Genomic DNA, 23468 nt, shown 5'->3' with positions numbered 1-23468 from the left:
TACTGAACCACACCTCAAAACCCTGCAGCTGTAGTCTTTTTCCACTGCTAGTATAACCACAAAGAGTCACTAAGCCAACAGCTGAGATTTAGAGTTTATTGGCAATATAGGCAATATACCAGAAGTTGGAAGATGGTAGTACTAGGTTTTTGTCCAAATTATGTCCTGCTAGAGTCAAAATACAACAGCTTTTATCAAGTTTCTGGGAAGTCTAATATTAGCCACAGGTGGCCACTGAACTAGTCATTAATTCTTTTTTTTTTTTTTTTGGGGGGGGGTCCGGTCGTGGGGCCTGAACTCTGGGCCTGGGCGCTGTCCCTCAGCTCTTCAGCTCAAGGCTAGCACTTTACCACTTGAGCCACAGCGCCACTTCTGGCTTTTTTCTTTTTGCTTATGTGGTGCTGAGGAATCGAACCCAGGGCCTCATGCATGCAAGGCAAGCGCTCTACCACTGAGCCACCTTCCCAGCCCTAGTCATTAATTCTTTTTTTTTTTTTTTTTTTTGGTCGGTCGTGGGGCTTGAACTCTGGGCCTGGGCGCCATCCCTCAGCTCTTCAGCTCAAGGCTAGCGCTCTACCACTTGAGCTACAGCGCCACTTCCGGTTTTCTGGTGGTTTATTGGAGATAGGAGTCTCACAGTCTCTCCTGCCCAGGCTGGCTTTGAACTGGGATCCTCAGATCTCAGCCTCCTGAGTAGCTAGGATTACAGGCGTGAGCCACCAGTGTCGGGCTAGTCATTAATTCTTGTAGTTATGTTTATTTGCTTTGTACTGGGACTAGGGATTGAACTGTGGGCCTTGAACTCTAACTTGTCTTTTTTTGCTGTTTAATTGGAAATAAGATTCTAGAAGAGGGCAGGGAAGGTGGCTCAGTGGTAGAGCGCTTGCCTTGCATGCCTGAGGCCCTGGGTTCGATTCCTCAGCACCACATAAGCAAAAAGAAAAAAGCCGGAAGTGGCACTGTGGCTCAAGTGGTAGAGCGCTGGCCTTGAGCTGAAGAGCTGAGGGACAGCACCCAAGCCCAGAGTTCAGGCCCCACGACCGAACCCCAAAAAAAAAGATTCTAGAAGATTTGTCTGCCTGGACTGACTTCCAACCTTGATTCTCACATCTGAGCCTCCTGAGTAGCTAGGATTATAGGTGTAAGCCACTAGTGCCCACCGATCTTTGGCTTAAAATTAAAAAAAATTTTTTTGTGATGAGCCTGGCGCCGGTGGCTCATGCCTGTAATCCTAGCTACTCAGGAGGCTGAGATCTGAAGATTGCAGTTCAAAGCCAGCCTGAGCAGGAAAGGCCTTGAGATTCTTATCTCCAATAAAGCACTAGAAAACTGGAAGTGGGGCTGTGGCTCCAGGGGTAGAGCGCTTGCCTTGAGCTGAAGAGCGCAGGGAACAGCGCCCAAGACCAGAGTTCAAGCCCCACAACCCCAGTTACAGCCCCAGTCCTCCTTTTTGTTTTGTTTTGAATTCATGGTTGTGCTTGCTCAGCTAATGTTCTAGTACTTGAGCCACACTTGCAACCTAGGGTGGTTTTTTTGCTATCTAGTTTAAATATTGGAGTGTTATAGACCTGTCTACCCAGCTGGCCTTGAACTGTGATCCTCAGGATCTGAGCCTCCTGAGTAGCTAGGATTCCAAGCACGAACCACTGTCACTGGTTCCAGACTCCTGCCAGCCTTTTGATGTGTTTATGATCTATCACCTGTCACCAGGTGGTTCAGACATTCTTGGTTCCTGTAAACCTAAAGAAAGAGCACTGATTAGGAGGTCATGTGACTGGGTTCTTTTTAATTGCTTTTATTTATTCTTCATTTCAGGCAAGGGTGACTTAATTAGTTAAGTATTTGGGGAGTGAGGCATAGGGAAATGAGGTAAAACAGAAACAGTGAAAAACAGACTTGAGAGCACTAGGAGTGAGCTTACCCATTCATCAGGTTCAAAGTCAGAAAAAATGGTCAGACATGGGCAATGAATCCAAACTCTTTGTTCGTAAGCCTCAGTGTTTGTTATTTTGTTCTTCCTTAGTTTTCTGCAGTGATTAATAGTTAATACCTTAAACCGTAAAAAGATCTAGAGGCTGGGGACTTAGCAGTGTGTGCTTATCAAGTAAAAGGCCTTGGGTTTGATCCCAGCACTGCTGGGGTGGGTGTGGGGAAGTGGGGAAGGGGTAGGTAGGGAGTACGGAGATGTCTTTTTCCTGTTTTCAGAGGCATAAGTAAAATCTTACTGGGAGCTAGGTGCTGGTGGTTCACACTTGTAATCCTAGCTACTTAGGAGGCTAAAATCTGAGGTTCATGGTTCAAAGCCAATCCAGGCAGGAAAGTATTTGAGATCCTTATCTCTAATTAATCACACACACACACACACACACACACACACACACACACGCATGCGCGCTGGAAATAGAGCTGTGTCTCAAGTGGTAGAGCACTAGCCTTGAGCTGAAAAAGCTCAGGGACAGAACCCAGGCCTTGAGTTCAAGCCCAGGACCAGGAAAATAAAATTTGGGGGACAGAAGCTGTTAGAATGCACAGGAGATAGAGGAAAGCACAAAGGAGAGTAGAGTGAGTCCTAGGGATTGGACTGCGCTCCAGACTACTCCAGAAGTTTGGGCTCCACACAGGGTATGGGCATAAGAAAATCATAGTGGAGGGGTTTTGAGTTTCCCTGTTTTTTGTGTTTGTTTTTTGTCATGGGGCTTGCCTCTGTGCTTGGGCGCTGTCCCTCAGCAATTCAGCTCAAGGCTAGCGCTTACCCCTTGAGCCACAGTGCTACTTCCAGTTTTCTGGTGGTTTATTGGAGATCAGTGTCTCACAGACTTTTCCTTTCAGGGCTGGCTCTGAACTATGATCCTCAGATCTCAGCCTCCTAAGTAGCAAGGATTATAGGCATGAGCCATCGGGATCCAGATTCTGATGTTAAATGATAGGCTTCCCTCTCGTGTGTGTGTGTGTGTGTGTGTGTGTGTGTGTACATGCGCACGTGCACACACATGCACTTATATTTATTTTGTAGTGCTGGGGATTGAACTTGAACTCAGGGCTTACTAACACTTGAGCTAGAAGGCCAGACTTTTTTTTTTTTTTTTTTTTGTGGGTCGTGGGGCTTGAACTCTGGCCTGGGCGCTGTCCCTCAGCTCTTCAGCTCAAGGCGAGCACTCTACCACTTGAACCACAGCGCCACTTCCAGTTTTCTGGTGGTTTATTGGAGATAGGAGTCTCACGGACTTTCCTGCCCTGGCTGGCTTTGAACAGGGATCCTAGATCTCAGCCTCCTGAGTACTTAGGATTACAGGCGTGAGTCACTGCCACCTGGCTAGGCCAGCCCTTTTGTTTTATTTTTTTTTTTTGAAGGCTTCTTGAATTTTTATTTTATATACAAATATGGTCTTTCATTGGGCGTGAAGTCTTGGATAGTCCATTCACTTAGTCCAACTTAATGAAGCCGATGTCCTTCGCATACTGGCGGAAACACTGCCGGCACATGTTGAGCCCGTACTTCCGGATCAGACCGTGGCGATTAGAGCACACGCGGCAAGAGCGAGATCCCTGGCCGAATTTTCGGGGGTGACTCCAGTACAGCTGCTGGTGACCCATCTTGCTTCCACAGGTCCAACGAGGAAAAAGGGTTTTGTTTTATTTTTTGAGAGTTTTGCTGCTACCTTTGCCAGGGCAGGCAACTTGAGATCCTCTGGCCTCTAATTCCTAAGTAGCTGGGATTATAGACATGAGTCACCATGCTTGGCTTCTTTTTTTGTGGGGGGAGGGAGGGTCCAGTTGTGGAGCCTAAACTCTGGGTCTGTGTGCTGTCACTCAGATCTTCAGCTCAAGGCTAGCTCTCTACCACCTGAGCCACAGCGCTACTTCCGGCTTTTTTCTTTTTGCTTATGTGGTGCTGAGGAATCGAATCCAGGGCCTCATGCATGCAAGGCAAGCGCCCTACCACTGAGCCACCTTCCCAGCCCTCTTATATTTATTTTAAACAGTGCAAGCCTTGTCTCCACAGTTCAAAGAAAGGTCCTAGGAGGGTGAGGAGAAATTTCCCTTCCTTTTCCTTCCCTTCCATTCTCTTCCTTTCTTTCTTTGCAGTGCTAGAGATGGAATCCATTGCCTTGTGCATACTAGGCAAGTCTCTAATTCTGAACTACCAGCCCCTGAATTTCATTTCTATTTTTGTTGAATCTTCTGTTATTCTAATCATGATGTGAATATAATCATAGGGCATATAATTAACTGGAGTTTAACAGTCTGATTTTCTCCCTAGCTGACCACTGATTCCACCTTTTTCTTCTATTTGCTCCCACCTCTCCTTCTTCCCTGCAAGCCCTGGAGCTTGAACTCAAGGCCTATGCCGTATGCAAGGCTAGTGTTCTATCACTTGAGCCACAGCTCTACTTCTGGCTTTTTGCTGGTTAATTGGAATAAGAATCTCATGAACTTTCCTGCTCTCGCTGGCTTCAAACTGTGATCCTCAGATCTCAGCCTCCTGAGTAGCTAGGATTACAGGTACAAACCACCTGAGACGGGCAGCTCCTACTTTTAACTCAAGTAGTCCCCAAATGTATTTTTCCTTTCTTTCATTGGTTTCTGTCATTAGATTCAGTGTATACTTACAGAGCTTCCATCTGTAGACAGTTTGAGAAGGGCAAAATAAAAATAGCCAATTGGTCGATAACAGAATGGGAGAATATCTGAGGACACAGTGGGAGGATAATTCGGGCTGAGGCCAGCTGGAAGAGATGAGGAGGGCTGGGCAGAAACCTTCCTGAAAGCTTGGCTTGCTTTGAGGCAATGCAAATGGTTACTGGAGATATGGAAAGGGCAGTGAGCTTTTGTCATGTCTTGGTCAGTGCCCATTGTGAGGCTCCTGTTCTCTAAAAATCTGGCCTGCTGGATACAGTATGGATATGCAGTAAGATACCAACTTGCCAGGATTTTCCTCAGGCTGTCTGTCTACAGAATTATCTGCCCCAATAGAGCTTGCTTAAATCAGGCTTCTACCACTATGCCTCCTTTTCCTCCTCCACAACTCTGTATAATTCTATTGTTCCTCTCTGATTAGGCTACATGTGTGTGCTCATGTATACCAGTATTGGGGCTTGAACTCAGAGCCTGAACCCTGTCTCTTTAGTTTTTTTGTTTAAGGAGGGTGCTCTGCCACTTGAACTACATCTCTACCTCCAGGTTTTTTTCTTTTTTCTGGTTGTGGGGCTTGAACTCAGGGCCTATGCACTCACTATCCCTGAGCCTCTTTGTGCTCAAGGCTACCACTTAAGCCAAAGTGCACTTCTGGTTTTGAGTGGTTAATTGGAAGTGAGTCTCAGGGGGACTTTTCTGCCCAGGCTGGCTTCCAACCACAATACTCAGATCTCAGCCCAACTATGTCCAGTTTTTTAGGGATTAATTGGAGATAAGACTCTCACAGGCTGGGAATGTGGCTTAGTGGTAGCGTGCTTGCCTAGCATGCATGAAGCTCTGGATTCTATTCCTCAGTACCATATAAACAGAAAAAGCCAGAAGTGGTGTTGTAACTCAAATAGTAGAGTACTAGCCTTGAGCAAAAGAAGTTTAAGGACAATGCTCAGGCCCCAGGGCTGGCAAAAAAAAAAAAAAATATATATATATATATATATATAAAATCTTACAGACTTAAACCAGGCATGTCACCTTGCCTACTCTGGAGGCTGAGATCTGAGGACTATGGTTCAAAGCCAGCTTGAGGAGGACAGTCCTTGAGACACTTACCTCTAATTAACCACAAGAAAACCAGAAGTGGGCTCTGTGGCTCAAAGTGGTAGAGCACTAGCCTTGAGCACAAAAGCTCAGGTACAGTGCCCAGGCCCTGAGCTTAAGCCCATAACCAACAAAGACCAACCAAAAAACAAAATTCACAGACTTTCCTGATTGGGCTGACTTTAAACTGTGATCCTCAGATTTCAGCCTTCTGAGTAGCTTGGATTATAGGTGTCAGCCACAGGCGCCAGTGTCTGCTTAGGCTTTTTTGCAGCTGGTATTGATTGTTGCTTTTATTGGCAAACTGTATGCCAAAATAAAAATAAGCTAAGTATTGGTGCCAGGAGTCAGTAAAGTGCTCTTTGTATCCAGGGCTGGTAAAAGACTCGCTCCAAGACTCAGTGGCCAATCTAGACTGTGGTCATCTCAGTGCACCTCTGCAATTATTATAAAGATGTTTGTCTCTCTGTCTCCTTCCCCTCACAGGGCTGGCATCTGTGGTCATCCCCACACAACCTGGTGCTTGGCTCTCCATCATAGCTCATGAATGACATTGAGGTAGAGCTGTCCAGGAAGTCAGGGCTAAACCAACAGCCGCACCTCTCTGCTTATTTCCACATGCAGCTGCCCCAGCTGTCCAGTCACCACAATTTGGGGTTAGGGGTTTGGTTCTGGGAGGGCAGGCAGAAGCAGCAACTACTATTACTACATAGCCAAAGACTTCACAAAGAGCTGTCCTGTCATGTCTAAGTGAACTGCTCCCACAAGCTTAGCCAAGTGATGGTGTATGAGCATTCTAGCTCTCATTTACAGAGGAACAAATGGGCTAGCGATAGCCATCTGGCAGCACTATGAGTTGCGATCAGGTTCCGTTTCTCCATTTGTGAAATGGGTGTCTACGGGCGTACAGCGTTTTCTGCTCTAAGCACGCGGAAACTTTAGCTTGTTGACTGTGACATTGTGGAAGCATGAAGTGTCTGGCATGTAGGAGATGTTCGATAAACAAATACTTGTGCCTACATGGAAATGACAGGACTTGAGCCTAAGACAGCATCTGGTTCTTCTATAACCTTTGTCTCCCAGATTTGCTTTCCATGCTGCTTAACGTATTCGGCTGGGAGATATGACGACCTATTTCTGGCCTTGGGACAAAAACAGAAAGAAAAAAAAATAAAAACCAGGAGCGAGAAGGCTAGAGAAGTCTCCAAGGGGCATGCTGCCATGCCAAACCTAAAGCTTTTAGTTCCCCTTTTCTTTTTCTAAACCAGGAAATGCATTTTTCTTACAGCGCCTGCAGACAGCCCTGGGCAGAGCTGCTGGAGAGCTAGGGGGGGAAAAGTAGCACTTTAGGCCGAGGAGCAGAGGAACAGGAACCGCGTGGCCGGCTGCAAGGCTCGACTCCAGCGGAACACAGCGAGCCCCTGCGCGGGCCGAGCGCTGGGAAAGGAGGCGAAAGCCGGGTGGGGCAGGAGGCGAAAGCCAGGGCGCTCGACCTCGTCCTCCAGCGCCCCTGCGCGGCTCCACCTTAAGCTCCCGGACCCCCTTAAGGGCGGGAGCGGGAGAGGCACGCTCGGGGCGGGGCCTCGCATGCAAATAAGGGGCGTGGGGCTTCGGGGCGGGGCGGCCGAGCGCTGATCTGACGTCAGGCCCGCGGCCCGGGCAGTTGGCTCGGCGGCGGCGCAGGGGTAGGAGTGTCGGCGCCGAGTGGGGCCGCGCGGCGGGGCGCGGGGAGCAGCGGCGGCGAGCCGGAGCAACATGGCGCCGGTGGGCGGGGGCGGGCGCCCGGGCGGCGGGCCGGCCCGAGGGCGCCTCCTCCCGGCGGCGCTGGTGCTGCTTGTGCTGCTGTGGGCGCGGGGGGCCGGGGGCGAGGGCAGCCCCCATCGGGGTGCGATAGTGGGCATGAGGCTGGCGAGCTGCAACAAGTCATGTGGGATGAACCCGGATGGCATCATCTTCGTGTCGGAGGGCAGCACGGTGAACCTGAGGCTGTACGGCCAGAGTCTGGGCGATGTCTCCAGCAATCTGATCTCTTTCACCGAGGTGGACAACGCGGAGACCGCCCACAACTCCACCAACTGCCTGGAGCTCACCAAGGACCTGGTCGTCCAGCAGCTGGTCAACGTGAGCCGCGGGAACACGTCCGGGATGCTGGTGGTGCTCACCAAGTTCCTCCGGAGGAGCGAGAACATGAAGCTGTACGCTCTGTGCACCCGGGCACAGGCTGACGGGCCTTGGCTCAAATGGACAGACAAGGACTCACTGCTCTTCATGGTGGAGGAACCCGGGAGGATCTTGCCACTTTGGATGCACATTCTCCTGGTTTTGGTGCTTCTCGTGTTGTCGGGCATCTTTTCTGGCCTCAACCTGGGGCTGATGGCCCTGGATCCCATGGAGCTGCGCATCGTGCAGAACTGTGGCACTGAGAAAGAGAGGCGATATGCCCGCAAGATCGAGCCAATCAGACGCAAGGGCAATTACCTGCTCTGCTCTCTACTCCTGGGGAATGTGCTGGTCAACACCTCCCTTACCATCCTCCTGGACAACCTCATTGGGTCTGGCCTTATGGCCGTGGCCTCCTCCACCATTGGCATTGTCATCTTTGGCGAGATCTTACCTCAGGCCCTGTGCTCCCGACATGGGTTGGCAGTGGGTGCCAACACCATCGTTCTTACCAAATTCTTTATGCTGCTCACCTTCCCCCTCAGTTTCCCTATTAGCAAGCTCTTGGACTTTTTTTTGGGTCAGGAGATTCGCACAGTTTACAATCGGGAGAAGCTGATGGAGATGTTGAAGGTGACAGAACCCTATAATGACCTCGTGAAAGAGGAGTTAAATATGATCCAGGGTGCCCTGGAGCTGAGGACCAAAACTGTAGAGGATATCATGACCCAGCTCCAGAACTGTTTCATGATTCGAAGTGATGCTATTCTGGACTTCAACACTATGTCAGAGATTATGGAAAGTGGTTATACTCGCATTCCTGTGTTTGAAGATGAGCAGTCTAATATTGTAGATATTCTTTATGTCAAAGACTTGGCTTTTGTGGATCCAGATGACTGCACCCCCCTCAAGACCATCACCCGCTTCTACAACCACCCTGTGCACTTTGTTTTCCATGACACCAAATTGGATGCAATGCTGGAGGAGTTCAAGAAGGGTAAGGACTGATGCAGTAGCCCAGTTAAAAACATATATTTTTGTAACTCCTCCTAACCTCTTGAGTGTTTTGGGTCTGCTGATTTTAGCGTTCTACTCATGTGACTCTGTGTCCCTTTGCCTATCACTTCCTATGTCTCAGTGCTGTTGGGCATAGTGGAAACTGTTCTTAAGCATTTATCATTCACCAGGTACTGTGCTTTGTGCTTCAGCTGAATCAAAGCTGGAAAGGCACAGTTGCAAATCTGTAGGAATAGACCATTGGGGGCAGGACAGAGTAAAGCCTTAAAAAATGGAGTGGCTAGCCGGGCGCTGGTGGCTCAAGCCTGTAATCCTAGCTACTCAGGAGGCTGAGATCTGAGGATCACGGTTCAAAGCCAGCCCGGGCAGGAAAGACTGTGAGACTCCTATCTCCAATAAACCACCAGAAAACCGGAAGTGGCGCTGTAGCTCAAGTGGTAGAGTGCTCGCCTTGAGCTGAAGAGCTGAGGGACAGCGCCCAGGCCCAGAGTTCAAGCCCCATGACCCACAAAAAAAAATAAAAAAATAAAAAAATGGAGTGGCTTGGTACTAGGGCCAGAACCCTTTGGTGAAGCCAAAGAAGTGTTTGTGACTCAGCAGGTACTCCTGTTTAGCTAACATAATGGCCCTTGCAGATCAGTGGTCAATGACAGAAAAGGCTAGAGTAGAGTAATTGGAGCCTGAAGTATATAGTAAGTTCAATTCTGAGTTTGGAACCCTGGAAGGCTTTTGAGCTGAGAGTGGCATCATTGGCACTCCAAAACTCACAGCAGAATTGAGAGGTCTCTAGTTGGCTCTCCTTTAAGACAATGTCGTTAACACTTTCTACTATTCAGCAGAAGCAAGCAGATTAAGTTTCAGTTATTGTTCTGTCTTTCCCACACACTGAACAAGCTTGTCTTCTCTGGTCTGTTGGGAATCTTCAATCTTCAGGGCTTTTTTTGGCCTGATCTCAGGTAGTTAGACACTTGAAGAGTTGACTCCCCAGCCTCAAAGCTCAGGGAACACACCCCTGTCCTTGTTTCCAACAAAACTTGCCTCCCACCTCTGCCACCCAGAAGCCCTCAGAGTGTCAGTAAACAAGTCAATTATGGAGCCAAACCCTCCTAGGCAGAAGGAAATGTGAAGGCAGAGGAAAGCTCTTTGAAAAGGAATTGGGGATGAGACAAGCTTCTTCTAAACTTAAGACAATTGCTTCTTAGACACCACCTTAACCTTCTTTTCAGAGATACTACTGGCTGAGGCTACTACTGAACTCTAGCTACGAGCAAGCCTACGGTCATTTCTGGATCAGAGAGTGGATGATAGCCTGGGCGCAGGATAGGGAAGGAGAAGCTGGCCTTGCCAGGTTTTGTCTGAAAAGATACCCTGGTCATTGTTGAGGTCAGGGTGGCAAGTTGTGACTATCCCCTTTTAACTTTGCCAGATAAACTCTCAGGATCATATCTGAGAATGACTTGAGAATTTAAACTAGAATGGAGACAGCCCAGGTGACAGTGTCACTCATACTAGAGGGACATAGATTCCTGGTGGTGATGACAGAGTCTGGGAGATGATTTTGTGGTGCAAGCCTACTGGTGTGCCCCACTTCCACCAGGCAGCTAGGATCCTGAAGACCTCCTCCCCTGTGGCTTTGTCAAGAACCTGAGGAGAATTCATGGGATGGCCTCCTCCTCACCTACTTCTGTGGTCTTTATGATTGTTACTGGTGACACACCCTAAAGACTTCCCCATCAGTTCAGCAGGATCTGGATCCAGCCTGTATTGATTGACCTAGCTTGGCTTCCAGCCCTTGAAGGCAGGGCAGAACTCTCATGTGTGGGAGCTTCCAGGTCTTGGCAGGACCATCTTTGGACCCTATCTTGTGAAGAAGTGTCTTTTTATTAAGCTGGGAAATGGAGCTGGTATCTCTTAGGCTAGAACTCTGCTAAGCTGAATTCTTCAGATCCAGTTTGGTTCACCAAATTCTCTTTGACAGAGGCCGGTAGCCTGAGCCTTGCAGGAGTACTAGCAATTCCTGGAAAAGTAAACCCAATCTACCAAGTATAGTAGGTCGCCCTGGAGATGTGAATTTAATGGGGTAGTCTTATGCTATCCCTTCCTGGTTCCAGAGGTTTTGGAAGACATAGCGCTAGTGCTCATAAATAATCACACCAGCTTCCTTCCGTGTGGCCTCTCCCAAATCTTTCCATCTGGCATCTTTATTCTGAAGCTACCCAGGACATAGAAAACACCTAGCTTATGGCTGTAACTTAAAAAGTTTTCTTTATAAGTTTAATGTTTGAAGGCTGTATCTGTGGTATTAGGATTTGAACTCCTGGCCTTGCATTTGCTAGACAAGCACTCTGCTACTTTAGCCACACTTCCAGTCCTGAAGAACGCTTTTTTTGGGGGGAAGAAAAGTAAACAAGTTCAGCACAATACTGTAGCAGCACCAAAATTAGAGCTGGCATGATTCAGAGGGTTTTTGCCCTACACCCAAAATTTGGGTGCAGAACCCTTCTGTACCTGGTGGTGGGTAAGCTGCTTTTTTCAGTACTCAGTTCTTAGCTAAGACATGATCTTCAGTGCATGTTTGTTGAACAGGTGAGCAAATGAACAAATGAATGGGTGACTGTCTGAGAAGACTGGTTTCTGTTCCTTGAACATATTAGGTCTTTCCCACATTAGGGCTTTTGCCTTGGCTGCTCTCTCAGATGAGAATGTTCTTTCCCAGATGTAATGCTGGCTTATTCTTCTCTCCTTCAAGTCACTCTAGCATCACCTTATTGAAGCCTTTTGGTCATCAACCTGTTGGAGCCTATAATCCTCTCCCATTCCTTTTGACCTTCCCAATCTCTCCTGCCCTACAATCTCCCCTACCCTGGGCTAATTTTTCTTGTTCTCATAGCACATCTCATTCTCCAACGTCTGCGTAGCTTATTGACTTGTTGTATTGTTTGTCCCCTCCTACTACAATATAAGAAAGAGCAGAGCTCATCAAAAGGTCACTGATGTATCTTTTGTCCCTAGAATGTAAGGCCTCAGTGAATAAATGAGTGAATAAATGAATGAACCAATGACCTGTCAGGTTTGGGAGAGAATGACTCTCATCCCAGAATTGTTGGGATTTCTAGGGGCTGATGTAGGATATAGTAAAATGGATGTGATGTTATATCAGGGGCTTGACCTCTCCAGCTGCCTCCTGGAGAGTCTGAGGAAGCTCTTGTGGTAACATATATGAATGGCTCAGGATGCCCGAAGAAGCAGAGTTTGGGCTTTCAGTGTGATGTTTGGATCTTTTTTCTGTTTGTCTGAAAGTAGTCTTTGGCCATGGGGAGTTTCCATAGTCTTCCTCATTAATATGAAAGTGCTCCTGCACACCCAGAGGCTGGCTGAGGAGTCAGTGCAGGCATGTAGGGGGCTGAGTTGCCCCTAGGACTAAAGCAAGAACTTCTTTCATAAGTTGTGGTGGCCTCTTACTTTAAAAGCATTAGCATGAGATGCTTTTTGACCCCTCCTGTCTCAGGCAGAACATAATGCCAGGTGCTGTAGGATCTCAGCAGTAAGACTCTTGTGGTACCAAGACATGCCAACCAGTCAGGCACGGAGGCTCATGTGGTTTGAACCTTGGCCTTTCTACTGGAACCTCTCCTAGAACTGTTTGCAATACTGGGGTGTTGTCCATAACTAGGAATCCTAGAACAATGACACCCTGCTCCTCCTGGCCCAGTTGGCATTTTGCCTCCACTTCAGATTTTTTTGTAGACCCTAAAGTTAAGTTATATGAATGAACTCCCCAAGTGGAGCTTCGGGGCTCAAGCCCCACTTGAGCCTACCTTCTAGCTTCTCCTGTGCCCCCCTCCCACGTTCCTGCCCCTCCCAGGTACTTAACTCATCCTTAGCCTTCTTATCTTTCCCCACCCACCTTATAACCTTCTAGCCCACTGTGTAGAGCTGGATATAAACCCCACCCAGCTGGGGCACTGACTTATGAGGTGACCTTGGACCTGGTACTACTACTCTCAGCAAATTAGTGGGGTATACTTTGGAAGGGAAAGACAAATAGAAATAGTTTCTCTAAAAAAAAATCTCTCCCTTACTTCCATCTGGGCCATGTCAGATTTTCCTCACTTTATTCCTGGCACAACTTCATACAGTCAAAACAACACTGCATGTTTTTTTCATTCCCTTGGTTCCTCACCTCTGACACATTCTCAGTAACTTATCCTCCTACCCCCCCACACCCGAATCTGCTTGTTCATTCATTTGTTCAACAAGCATCTAACTTTTTGTACAGCCTGTGTGTCAGACACTGTGCTGGCTGTTGGGATCAGAGGTGAATAAATCAGTCCTGTTTACAGAACTTACTGTCTACCAGGAAGGTGGATGTGCAAACCAAGACTTGGCTATGCTGAATGCACTGATAGGGGTACAAGGGGCTGAGGGAAGGTCAGATTAATGTCAGAGGTTTCTAGCTTGAGATTTAGATGATGTTATTGGTTTATTTATTTTATTTTATTTTTTGGTGCCAGTCCAAGTCTTGAACTTAGGCTGGGTGCTGGCCCTGAGCTCTTTTGCCCAAGGCTAGTACTCTACCACATTGAGCCACAGCACTACATCCAGTTTTCTGGTGGTTAATTGGAGATAAGAGTCTCCATCTTTCCTGCCTGGGCTGGCTTTGAACCGGGATCCTAAGATCTCAGCCTCCTGAGTAGCTAGGATTATAGGTGTGAGCCACCAATGTCTGGCTATTTTTAAAATTTTTTGTGATGGTACTGGGACTTGAACTTAGGGCCTCTGGCTCTTACTTGGTGCACACACACACACACACACACACACAGACACACACACACACACACACACACACACACACACACACACACACACACACACACACACACAGAGTCCTGGAGCTTGAACTCAGGGTCTGGGCACTGTCCTTGAGCTTCTTTTGCTCAAGGCTAGCACTCTATCACTTGGGCCACAACACTACTTCTGGCTATGTCTGTTTATGTGGTACTAAGAAATAGAACCTAGAGCTTCATGCATGCTAGGCAAGCACTCTACCACTAAGCCACATTCCCAGCCCTTGGCTTTTTCTCTTAAGGCTGGCACTCTACCACTTGAGTCACATTTCTGGCTTTTTGCTGGTTAATTGGAGATTAGAGTCTCACTGACTTTCCTCCCCAGGCTGTCTTTGAACAGATCCACCAGCATTCAGTTTCAATAAGGTCATTTAACTGCTATAGGGAGAGGAGGATGAAGAGGGAGTTTGATAAGGATGCAGGGAAGAGATAGAGTAATAATTATGGTGTCATCCTCTATTTTCCTCCTCTGTCCAACATTTTGTTTTTTTTTGGGGGGGGGTCCGGTCGTGGGGACTGAACTCTGGGCCTGGGCGCTGTCCCTCAGCTCTTCAGCTCAAGGCCAGCACTCTACCACTTGAGCCACAGCGCCACTTCCGGCTTTTTTCTTATGTGGTGCTGAGGAATCGAACCCAGGGCCTCAGGCATGCAAGGCGAGCACTCTACCACTGAGCCACCTTCCCAGCCCCTGCCCAACATCTTGTACAGCAGATTCTCCTACTTAGATTATGTGGGCATTGTGTTAAGATTGTTTTTTTTTTTTTTTTTTTTTTTCCGCCAGTCATGGGGCCTGAACTCTGGGCCTGGGCACTGTCCCTCAACTCTTCAGCTCAAGGCTAGAGCTCTACCACTGGAGCCACAGCGCCACTTCCAGATTTTTCTGCTTATGTGGTGCTGAGGAATTGAACCCAGGGCCTCATGCATGCAAGGCAGGCACTCTACCACTGAGCCACCTTCCCAGCCCCATTAAGATTGTATTTTTGACAAGGTCTCAGGTGGTACTACTGGTCCTGGACCATATGAATGTGCAAAATATCTCCATGTGCAGATGAAAGTGCCCTCATTGGGCTGCAGAGAGAGGCCAGGACCAGGTTGGAAGGTGTTAGTCACCCAAGAGCATGAAGAATGTGACAAGGTGTGAAAGATGGTGCTAGGGTTGCTAGTGTGGAGAAATTTAGCAAGCATAGACTCTGGGATGGGACAGTAAGCTCCAAGGTATTCAGTGAGGAGCAGAAAACAAAAGCAGCTGTATACCTGGTATCCATCTGCCTCCTGGAAACAATCTCAAGTCAGTGATTTGATCTTGAGAAGCTGCCTGGGGCAGGTGTATATGAAAGTGATAGTTGCTGCCTACTTATGAATGGTACTTTGGGCACAGGGCACAGGACAGCTGACAAAGCACTGGCCAGTCAACTGCTCACATTCCCTTTGGTACTGTTCTGTGGAGCAGGCCAGTATGTGCTGGCATTGTGCTGTATACAGGCTGGTTCCACTCAGAAGCCAGAGCACAAAGCAGTCTCTTAGTTCCTAAAGCTCCTGATAGCATGCAGGAACCACTGCCTTGTGTCTAGGCCCTAGTCAGAGCTTCTTAGCACACCAGTGTTTACTTACAAAACTCTATATTTTTAATTAACTCTAATGTGTTTCTGACACCTCAGGTCAGGATGGGGCATAATGAACAAAGATTTAGTCTTGAAATAGATGAGCACCCAAGAATACAAGATCACAGACCTATTCTTATGGGAACAAGAAATAAGGGAAGGGACCTGGGGAGATGCTGTAACAAGGGGATGTTTCAGCTGGATATTCAAGGGTGGGTCAACATGACATTTACCACTTTGGTCCTTTCAAATTCTGGAAGAACTTGGGTGACAGCTGCCAGATTGGAAGTTAGCTTTATGAGTCTTTGGCATCAACTTTGGGCGGAGGTGCTTCTACTTCTTGTGACTGTTTCAACCTTTTCTGGAGAGAGAGAAGAGACAGAGAGAGAGAGAGAGAGAGAGAGAGAGAGAGAGAGAGAGAGAGAGAGAGAGAGAGAAACATGTATGCTCACTTGAATTCAGGGCCTGGGTGCTGTCTCTGAGCCTCTTTGTACTCAAGGCTAGTGCTCTACCACTTGAGCCACGGCTTCACTTCCAGCTTTTTCTGAATAGTTTATTGGAAATATAAGTCTTATAGACTTTCCTGCCTGGGCTGGCTTTGAACCATGATCCTCAGATCTCAGCCTCCTAAGTAGCTAGGATTTCAGGTGTGAGCCACCAGCACCCATCTTCTTGAACTTGTTGGCTTAAGGGTAGTGCTCTGTCATTTCAGCCACAGCTCTACTTCTGGCTTTTTTGCTGCTTAATTGGAGATGAGAGTCTCACAGACTCTCAAAGCCCAGGCTGGCTTTGAATTGAGATCCTCAGGTCTCAGCTTCCTTAGCAGGATTACAGTCCTGAGAGCCACTGGCACTCAGCTTAGAGGCTTTTTTGGGGGGGAGGGGGGAATCCAGTTGTGGGGCCTGAACTCTGGGCCTGGGTGCTGTCCTCAGCTCTTCAGCTCAAGGCTAGTGCTCTACCACTTGAGCCACAGCGCCACTTCCGGCTTTTTTCTTTTTGCTTATGTGGTGCTGAGGAATCGAACCCAGGGCCTCAGGCATACAAGGCAAGCGCTCTACCACTGAGCCACCTTCCCAGCCCTGAAGGCTCTTAAAGGTACAGATCATTATGACTTTTCTCTGTACCCCTCGCCACCCCAGTGTTGTCATAGGGACCAGCTTGACCCACTGAACAGCAAGGTAATCTTTGAACAGGATGAAGCCTGTCATTTGAGTTCATTTACCTGCCAGCCTCAGTCTCATTAGAGCTAGCCCAGTGAACATGTTTGAGTCCTCACTGAATGTTGGTTTCCAAAAGGCTGCCCAGCCTGGGAGAGTGTGTTCAAAAGGAGGGTAGACTGGACCCTTCTGTCACAATAGTAGAGCCTTCTAGTTCCTTTCCCCAGCCTGTGGGGACAGGGGATAGATGGCTACCCTGCTTATCCCAGTGCTGGCTCTCTTCCTTTTCGCTCTAAGAGATTCTTTGAACTGGACAGAACTTATTCTGAGGGTGTGAGTTATCCAATTTCCTTAGATGCCTACCATGGCCCTAGGCTAAGAGAGGATAGCCACAGCTGCCATTGCATCAGCCCTACTCTTGGCCTCTGTCCCTGAATCTGCTATGAGGGCACAGCTTTCTTTGGGGGCTTCTCGATTGGACAAGTTCCTCCCATTCATCCTGAACTATGGTACTCCTGTCTTCATTCCTGAGCCTGAGGATGTGGTGGTGTCCTATTATAAGAGGCATTGAGCCCATATAAAAAAAATCCTGGCTAGGGCTGGGAAGGTGGCTCAGTGGTAGAGTGCTTGCCTTGCATGCTCGAGGCCCTGGGTTCGATTCCTTAGCACCATATAAGCAAAAAGAGAAAAAAGCTGGAAGTGGCGCTCTGGCTCAAGTGGTAGAATGCTAGCCTTGAGCTGAAGAGCTGAGGGACAGCGCCCAGGCCCAGAGTTCAGGCCCCATGACCGGACTCAAAAAAAAAAAATCCTGGCTTATCTTATAGATTATATATTCCTTACTTCTATTCATGTTCCATGTATTGGGTATTTTCTTTTTTTTGGTCAGTCATGGGACTTGAACTCTGGGCGCTGTCCCTCAGCTCTTCAGCTCAAGGTGAGCGCTCTACCGCTTGAGCTATATAGTACCACTTCTGGTTTTCTAGTGGTTTATTGGCGATAAGAGTCTCACGGACTTTCCTGCCCAGGCCGGCTTTGAACTGTGACCCTCAGATCTCAGCCTCCTGGGTAGCTAGGATTACAGGTGTGAGCCACCGGCGCCTGGCAGGGTACTTTCTTTTTTATTAGAATTTTACTTCTTCATAGTCATAAAAGAGAGACATCTCACTGCCAGAAGTTCAGAAAACACACCAAAACAAACCACCAGCATTTGAACAAAAAGGAACCACCTCAAATATTTTAATATATTTGGACAACTTTTTTTTTTTTGCCAGTCCTTGGCCTTGAACTCTGGGCCTGAGCTCTGTCCCTGAGCTCTTCAGCTCAAGATGAGCGCTCTACCACCTGAGCCATAGCCCCACTTCCATTTTTCTGGTGGTTTATTGGAGATAAGAGTCTATTGGAGGAGCTAGAAAGATGGCTCACTGGTAGAGTGCTTGTCTTGCATACATGAGGCCCTGGGTTTGATTCCTCAGCACCACATAAGCAGAAAGAGCAGGAAGTGGCACTGTGGCTCAAGTGGTAGAGCACTAGCCTTAAGCTGAAGAGCTGAGGGACAGCGCCCAGGCCCAGAGTTCAGGCCCATGACCGACCAAAAAAAAAAGTCTATTGGAGATAAGAGTCTCACTGACTTTCCTGACTGGGCTGGCATTTAACCGTGATCCTCAGATCTCAGCCTCCTGAGTAGCTAGGTGTGAGTCACCGGTGTCTGGTGCTTTTTCTGTTTATATGGTACTGAGGAATCAAATCCAGGGTTTCATGCATGCAAGGCAAGCACTCTACCACTATGCCACATTCCCATCCCTTGTGACATTTTTTTTTCTTTTTTTTTTGTCGTGAGGCCTGAACTCTGGGCCTGGGCACTATCCCCTCAGCTCTTCAGTTCAAGGCTAGCATCCTACCACTTGAGCCACAGCACCTCTCCAGCTTTTTTTCTGCTTATAGGGTGCTGAGGAATCGAACCCAGGGCCTCATGCATACAAGGCAAGCATTCTACCAGTGAGCCAACTTCCCAGCCCCTTATAACAACTTAAATAGATATTGATTTTCATGGCTGAGTGTGGTGATATAAACCCATAAATCTAGCAAACATACCCCTATGAACCTGACATAGGAGGATCATGAGTTCAAGACCAGCCTAGATGATATAGATTAAAAAAGGAAAAGAACAAAAATTTACTTTTATTGTTTTAGTCAAAAAATGTTTTTCTTGCTGGGTGTCAGTGGCTCATGCCTATAATCCTAGCTACTCAGGAGCCTAAGATCGAGGATTGAGGTTCAAAGCTAGCCTAGGCAGGAAAGTCTATGAGACTTATATCCAATTAATCACACACACAAAAAAAAGCTGGAAATGTTGGGCTGGGAATGTGGCTTAGTGGTACTTGCCTAGTGTGAATGAAGCCCTGGGTTCAATTCCTCAGTACCACATAAACAGAAAAATCCAGAAGTGGCATTGTGGCTCAAGTGGTAGAGTGCTAGCCTTGAGCAAAAGAAGCTCAAGGACAGTGCTTAGGCCCTGAGTTCAAGCCCCAGGACTGGGGGAAAAAAAGCTGGAAGTGGAGCTGTGGCTAAAGTGGTAAAGCATTAGCCTTGAAAAATCCTTTGGGAACAACACCCAGGCCACTGAGTTCAAGGCTCAGGAGCATGAGAGCGCACACACAGAATTGCAATGGACACAGCTATTTTCACACAGAAATTATTCACATACTCTTTAAAAAAAAAAAAAAAATATATATATATATATATAAAATTCTATTATTATTAAGGGGTTACCATTTGTCCTGCTCTTTTAGAACACAGGTTAGATTGATTATTCAGATTGCTTTTCAATAAGAAATAAACCCCATTCTTGTCCCTGCACAGTTGAGAGGAGCCTCTTTGCCCTGTGTGGCTCTGCAGGAAGCTGAGCCCAGGGGCAGGTGTGGAGTACCAGCCTGTTTTGCTGCGGGTTAAACTTGGTGGCTCTGGAGCATTCCTCAGAGGTTAGGTTCAGAGTCGCTTCTATGCTGCAGGGCTGATTTACTGTGACCTGGGCAGGGTTCTAGAAAGACTGGTTCCTCGGGCTCTCTGGAACGTCTGGTCTCTGGCCAACAGGCAGCCTGGAGACTCCTTGGAAAGAGAATCTTCACCCCCACCCTACACACATACTCATTCCTGTACTTGCCCACACACCCACACCCACACCCTCACCCTTCTATCCCACACAGGCACAGCAGACACACGTGTGTTTGTGTACCTTCCCTTCCCCCATGCACAGGAGGCCCATTCATATGACCACACATACCTTCTTATTCCCTACACATGCCCAGGTACGCGCATGTGTGCATGTGCGCGCACGTACACACACACACACACACACACACACACAGACACACACATGTGCGCTCATTCACCCTTCCCCAAACACTGGCAGGGCCACTCAACACCCTCCCACCTCCATACACACAGGTTCATACACAAACCTGTACACACATACACTATAACCTGGAGTCTTGTGTTATAACATTAAGTATATCTTAGTCACACTACTCAGAGTTAACAGTAAGCCATATGTGATAGAACATGCCTGTAATCCCAGCACTCAGTAGATAGGCAGGAGGATCTTAGATTTGTGGCCATTCTTAGCTGTACAGTGAGATGCTGTCTCAACAGATAAATAAGTTTAAAAGGTGAGTAAAAGCTTGTGTGTGCAGCCTATGTGTGTCATGAACTGCTCAAAATAGTGACTGACTCTTAGGCTTAGAAAAATTTCTCCATTGTGGCTAGTGATTTGGTCATGCTTGTTGATGGTGTTGTGCACCTCAGGATTGTAGTGGGGACCAGAGGAATCAGGCAAGTAAGGCATTAAGCTCCCTGCCCAGTGCCACATAATTGTGCAGTAAATATTAGCTATTTTAACAATCACTGTTATTATTGTCCAGAAGGTGCCCACTTGGCACTGACACCAGCTTGTGGCCATGATGACTCTGAATCTCTGGCTCATGTGGCAGGCTGCTCCACTGTTCAGGGTTCAGGGTGGTGCCTTATTTGGAATTATAAATGCATCCAGCTCTAAAAAAAAAGTCCACTATATAATTATATGCTAATTTAGATACTATCTTATCTTGACCTTGGTGCCTATTTGTAAGAGTAACAAGCTAGAGTGTTAAGTAAGGAAAAAAATGTACATAAGGGCAAAAACTAAGATCATTCTCTTCCTTTTTGGGCGTGCTAAGCAAGTACTCTACCACCAAGCACTTTTTTGTATGCAAATTGGAAAATGTTGCTTGCCATCCTGATTGCCAACAGTGGTGTCCCAACATAATTTGGGGGTGATAGCAGGGGAAGGAGTGTGGTCTCATGTACCTGCTGCCTCTCTACTTGAGTTTTTCTTTTCTTTTTCTTTCTTTCTTTCTTTCTTTTTTTTTTTTTTTTTTTTGGTTGGTTGTGGGGCTTGAACTCTAGGCCGGAAAATGTTGCTTGCCATCCTGATTGCCAACAGTGGTGTCCCAACATAATTTGGGGGTGATAGCAGCGGAAGGAGTGTCGTCTCATGTACCTGCTGCCTCTCTACTTGAGTTTTTCTTTTCTTTTTCTTTCTTTCTTTTTTTTTTTTTTTTTGGTTGGTTGTGGGCTTGAACTCTAGGCCTAGGCACTGTCCCTCAGCTCTTCAACTCAAGGCTAGGACTCTACCACTTGAGCCACAGTGCCACTTCCGGCCTTTTCTGTTATGTGGTGCTGAGGAATCAAACCCAGGGCCTCATGCATTCAAGACAAGCGCTCTACCACCAAGCCCCCTTCCCAGCCCCTCTACTTGATTTTTTCATTTCAGGATTCTGAGGCTTCAGCTACTTCCTGGGTATTTACTTTGGTTGAAACATAGATGCAGTGCTGGAAGCCCTATCTCCTGGCAAAAACCCTAGACTTAGAGCAAAGAAAAGCTTTTTGTTTTGTTTTATAGTGCTAGTGATTGAACTTGGGACCTTCATGATATACTACCACTAAGCTACACCATCAACCTTCAAGAACGCTTTTTAGTCTAGAACCAGTAGCTCACATTTGTGATCCTAGAAACTCAGGAGGCTAAGATCTGAGGATCAAGGTTTGAAGTCAGCCCAGGCAGGAAAGTCTCCGAGTCTCTTATCTCCAGTTATCCAGCAAAAAGCCAGAAGTGGAGCTGTGGCTCACATGGTAGAGAACTAGACTTGAGTGAAAAAAGCTAAGGAACAGCACCCAGGCCAAGTTCAAGTCCCAGTGCCAACACACGCAAAAAAATGAATGCTTTTCTGCTGGGGTATAACACAGTGATAGAGCACTTGTCTGCATGTACAAAGTTCTGGGTTTGATTCCCCAGCACACACACACTAAAAGCTTTTCTTATGGTGGTATATACCTGTCATCACAGCACTTGGGAGGAGCATGAGTTCTAATCACAGGTGGGAGGAGCAGGAGCTCTAGGCCTGCCTGGGTTACATACTAAGTTTGCTGTTAACCTGAGCTACATGGTGAGTCCTTGCCTCCAAGCACCAAAGAATAAAGACAAAAACAAAAACCAATCAGCCAAAAACAAAGACAGTCCTGGGGCTTGAACTCTGGGCCTGGACGCTGTCCTTCAGCTCTTCAGTTCAAGGCTAGCACTCTTACCGCTTGAGCCAACAGCGCCACTTCCAGCCTTTTCTGTTTATGTGATGCTGAGGACTCAAACCTAGGGCCTCATGCATGTGAAGCAAGCACTCTCCCACTGAGCCATCTTCCCAGTCCCAAACCCTATTTTTTTTTAGAGTTGTCTAAGACAGTATTGTGAGCAGGCAATGGCTTCTAGCCTGCCCCTTTGAGAAAGGTTTTCATTCTGGGAGAGGACAAAGTAGCTTGGAGAAGGAAGTGCCTGCAGTTTGTTGTGGTTGACATTTATGAAATACTAGTCCTTAGATGGAGACTGAAGCTCGCTGAGAGGCTGAGTCTCTTCCCTACCCAGTGGTATAACGACACAACTAAGGGATACCTCCAGGCTGTTTGGCTCCAGAAGCCATGGTCTTAACCACACCAGTATGTCACTTCTCCGCAAGATTGTAGCTATTAAGAAAGAAAACAGTCAGGTGCTGGTGGCTCATGCCTATAATCCTAGCTACTCAGGAGGCTGAGATCTGAGGATCAAAGCCAGCCCAGGCAGGAAAGTCCATAAGACTTTTTTCTTTTTTTGTCAGTCATGGGGCTTGAACCCTGGGCCTGAGTGCTGTCCCTCAGCTCTTCAGCACAAGGCAAGCGCTCTACCACTTGAGCTACAGTGCCACTTCCGGTTTTCTAGTGGTTTATTGGAGATAAGAGTTTCATGGACTTTTCTGCCCAGGCTGGCTTCGAACCACGATCCTCAGCTCTCAACCTCCTGAGTAGCTAGGATTACAGGCGTGAGCCACCAGCGCCCCCGCTCCATAAGACTCTTATCTCCACTAAACCACTAGAAAACCAGAAGTGGCACTATGGCTCAAGCGGTAGAGCACTTGCCTTGAGCTGAAGAGCTGAGTGACAGCACCCAGAGTTCAAGCACTACTACCGACAAAAAAGAAAGAAAAAGAAAGGGGGCTGGGAAGGTGGCTCAGTGGTAGAGCGCTTGCCTTGCATGCATGAGGCCCTGGGTTCGATTCCTCAGCACCACATAAGCAAAAAGAAAAAAAGCCGGAAGTGGCGCTGTGGCTCAAATGGTAGAGTGCTAGCCTTGAGCTGAAGAGCTGAGGGACAGTGCCCAGGCCCAGAGTTCAGGCCCACAACTGGACCCAAAAAAAAAAAAAAAAAGAAAAAGAAAGAAAGGGAAGGAAGGAAGGAAGGAAGGAAGGAAGGAAGGAAGGAAGGAAGGAAGGAAGGAAGGAACTAAGAAGACTAGGAGATTCCAATACTTATTAAAGTATAATATAGAGAAAAGCACACATTTTGAACAACCAAGCAATAACATAACCAATACCATAGAGGCCCCTCACACAGACACA

At 47.4% G+C, this 23468-nt stretch overlaps 2 protein-coding genes across 2 annotated transcripts in view; one reads left to right on the top strand and one right to left on the bottom strand.

Annotated features, from left to right (window-relative positions):
• Positions 1 to 3331: 3331 nt before the first annotated feature.
• LOC138821229 (small ribosomal subunit protein uS14) lies at positions 3332 to 3620 on the bottom strand. The gene has a single exon (XM_070013362.1). It carries the CDS (start codon positions 3592 to 3594, stop codon positions 3424 to 3426), a length of 171 nt encoding a protein of 56 aa, XP_069869463.1. The 5' UTR covers positions 3595 to 3620; the 3' UTR covers positions 3332 to 3423.
• A 3865-nt stretch (positions 3621 to 7485) lies between these two features.
• Positions 7486 to 23468, top strand: part of LOC138821225 (metal transporter CNNM4) — a 47057-nt gene continuing 31074 nt past the window's right edge. The window contains exon 1 of the mRNA XM_070013354.1: positions 7486 to 8887. Coding sequence (XP_069869455.1) covers positions 7486 to 8887 — 1402 coding nt within the window. The remainder of the gene's footprint in view (positions 8888 to 23468) is intronic.

This window comes from Dipodomys merriami, unplaced genomic scaffold, assembly GCF_024711535.1.
Source record: "Dipodomys merriami isolate MVZ:Mamm:240054 unplaced genomic scaffold, mDipMer1.0.p SCAF_90, whole genome shotgun sequence".
Lineage (NCBI taxonomy): Eukaryota > Metazoa > Chordata > Mammalia > Rodentia > Heteromyidae > Dipodomys > Dipodomys merriami.
Note: the sequence above shows the minus strand (reverse complement) of the source record. Positions and strands in the feature narration are given on the sequence as shown.

Excerpts from the sequence above, each read along its gene's own strand:
- LOC138821229 (XM_070013362.1), bottom strand. The coding sequence starts at position 3,594 with ATGGGTCACCAGCAGCTGTACTGGAGTCACCCCCGAAAATTCGGCCAG.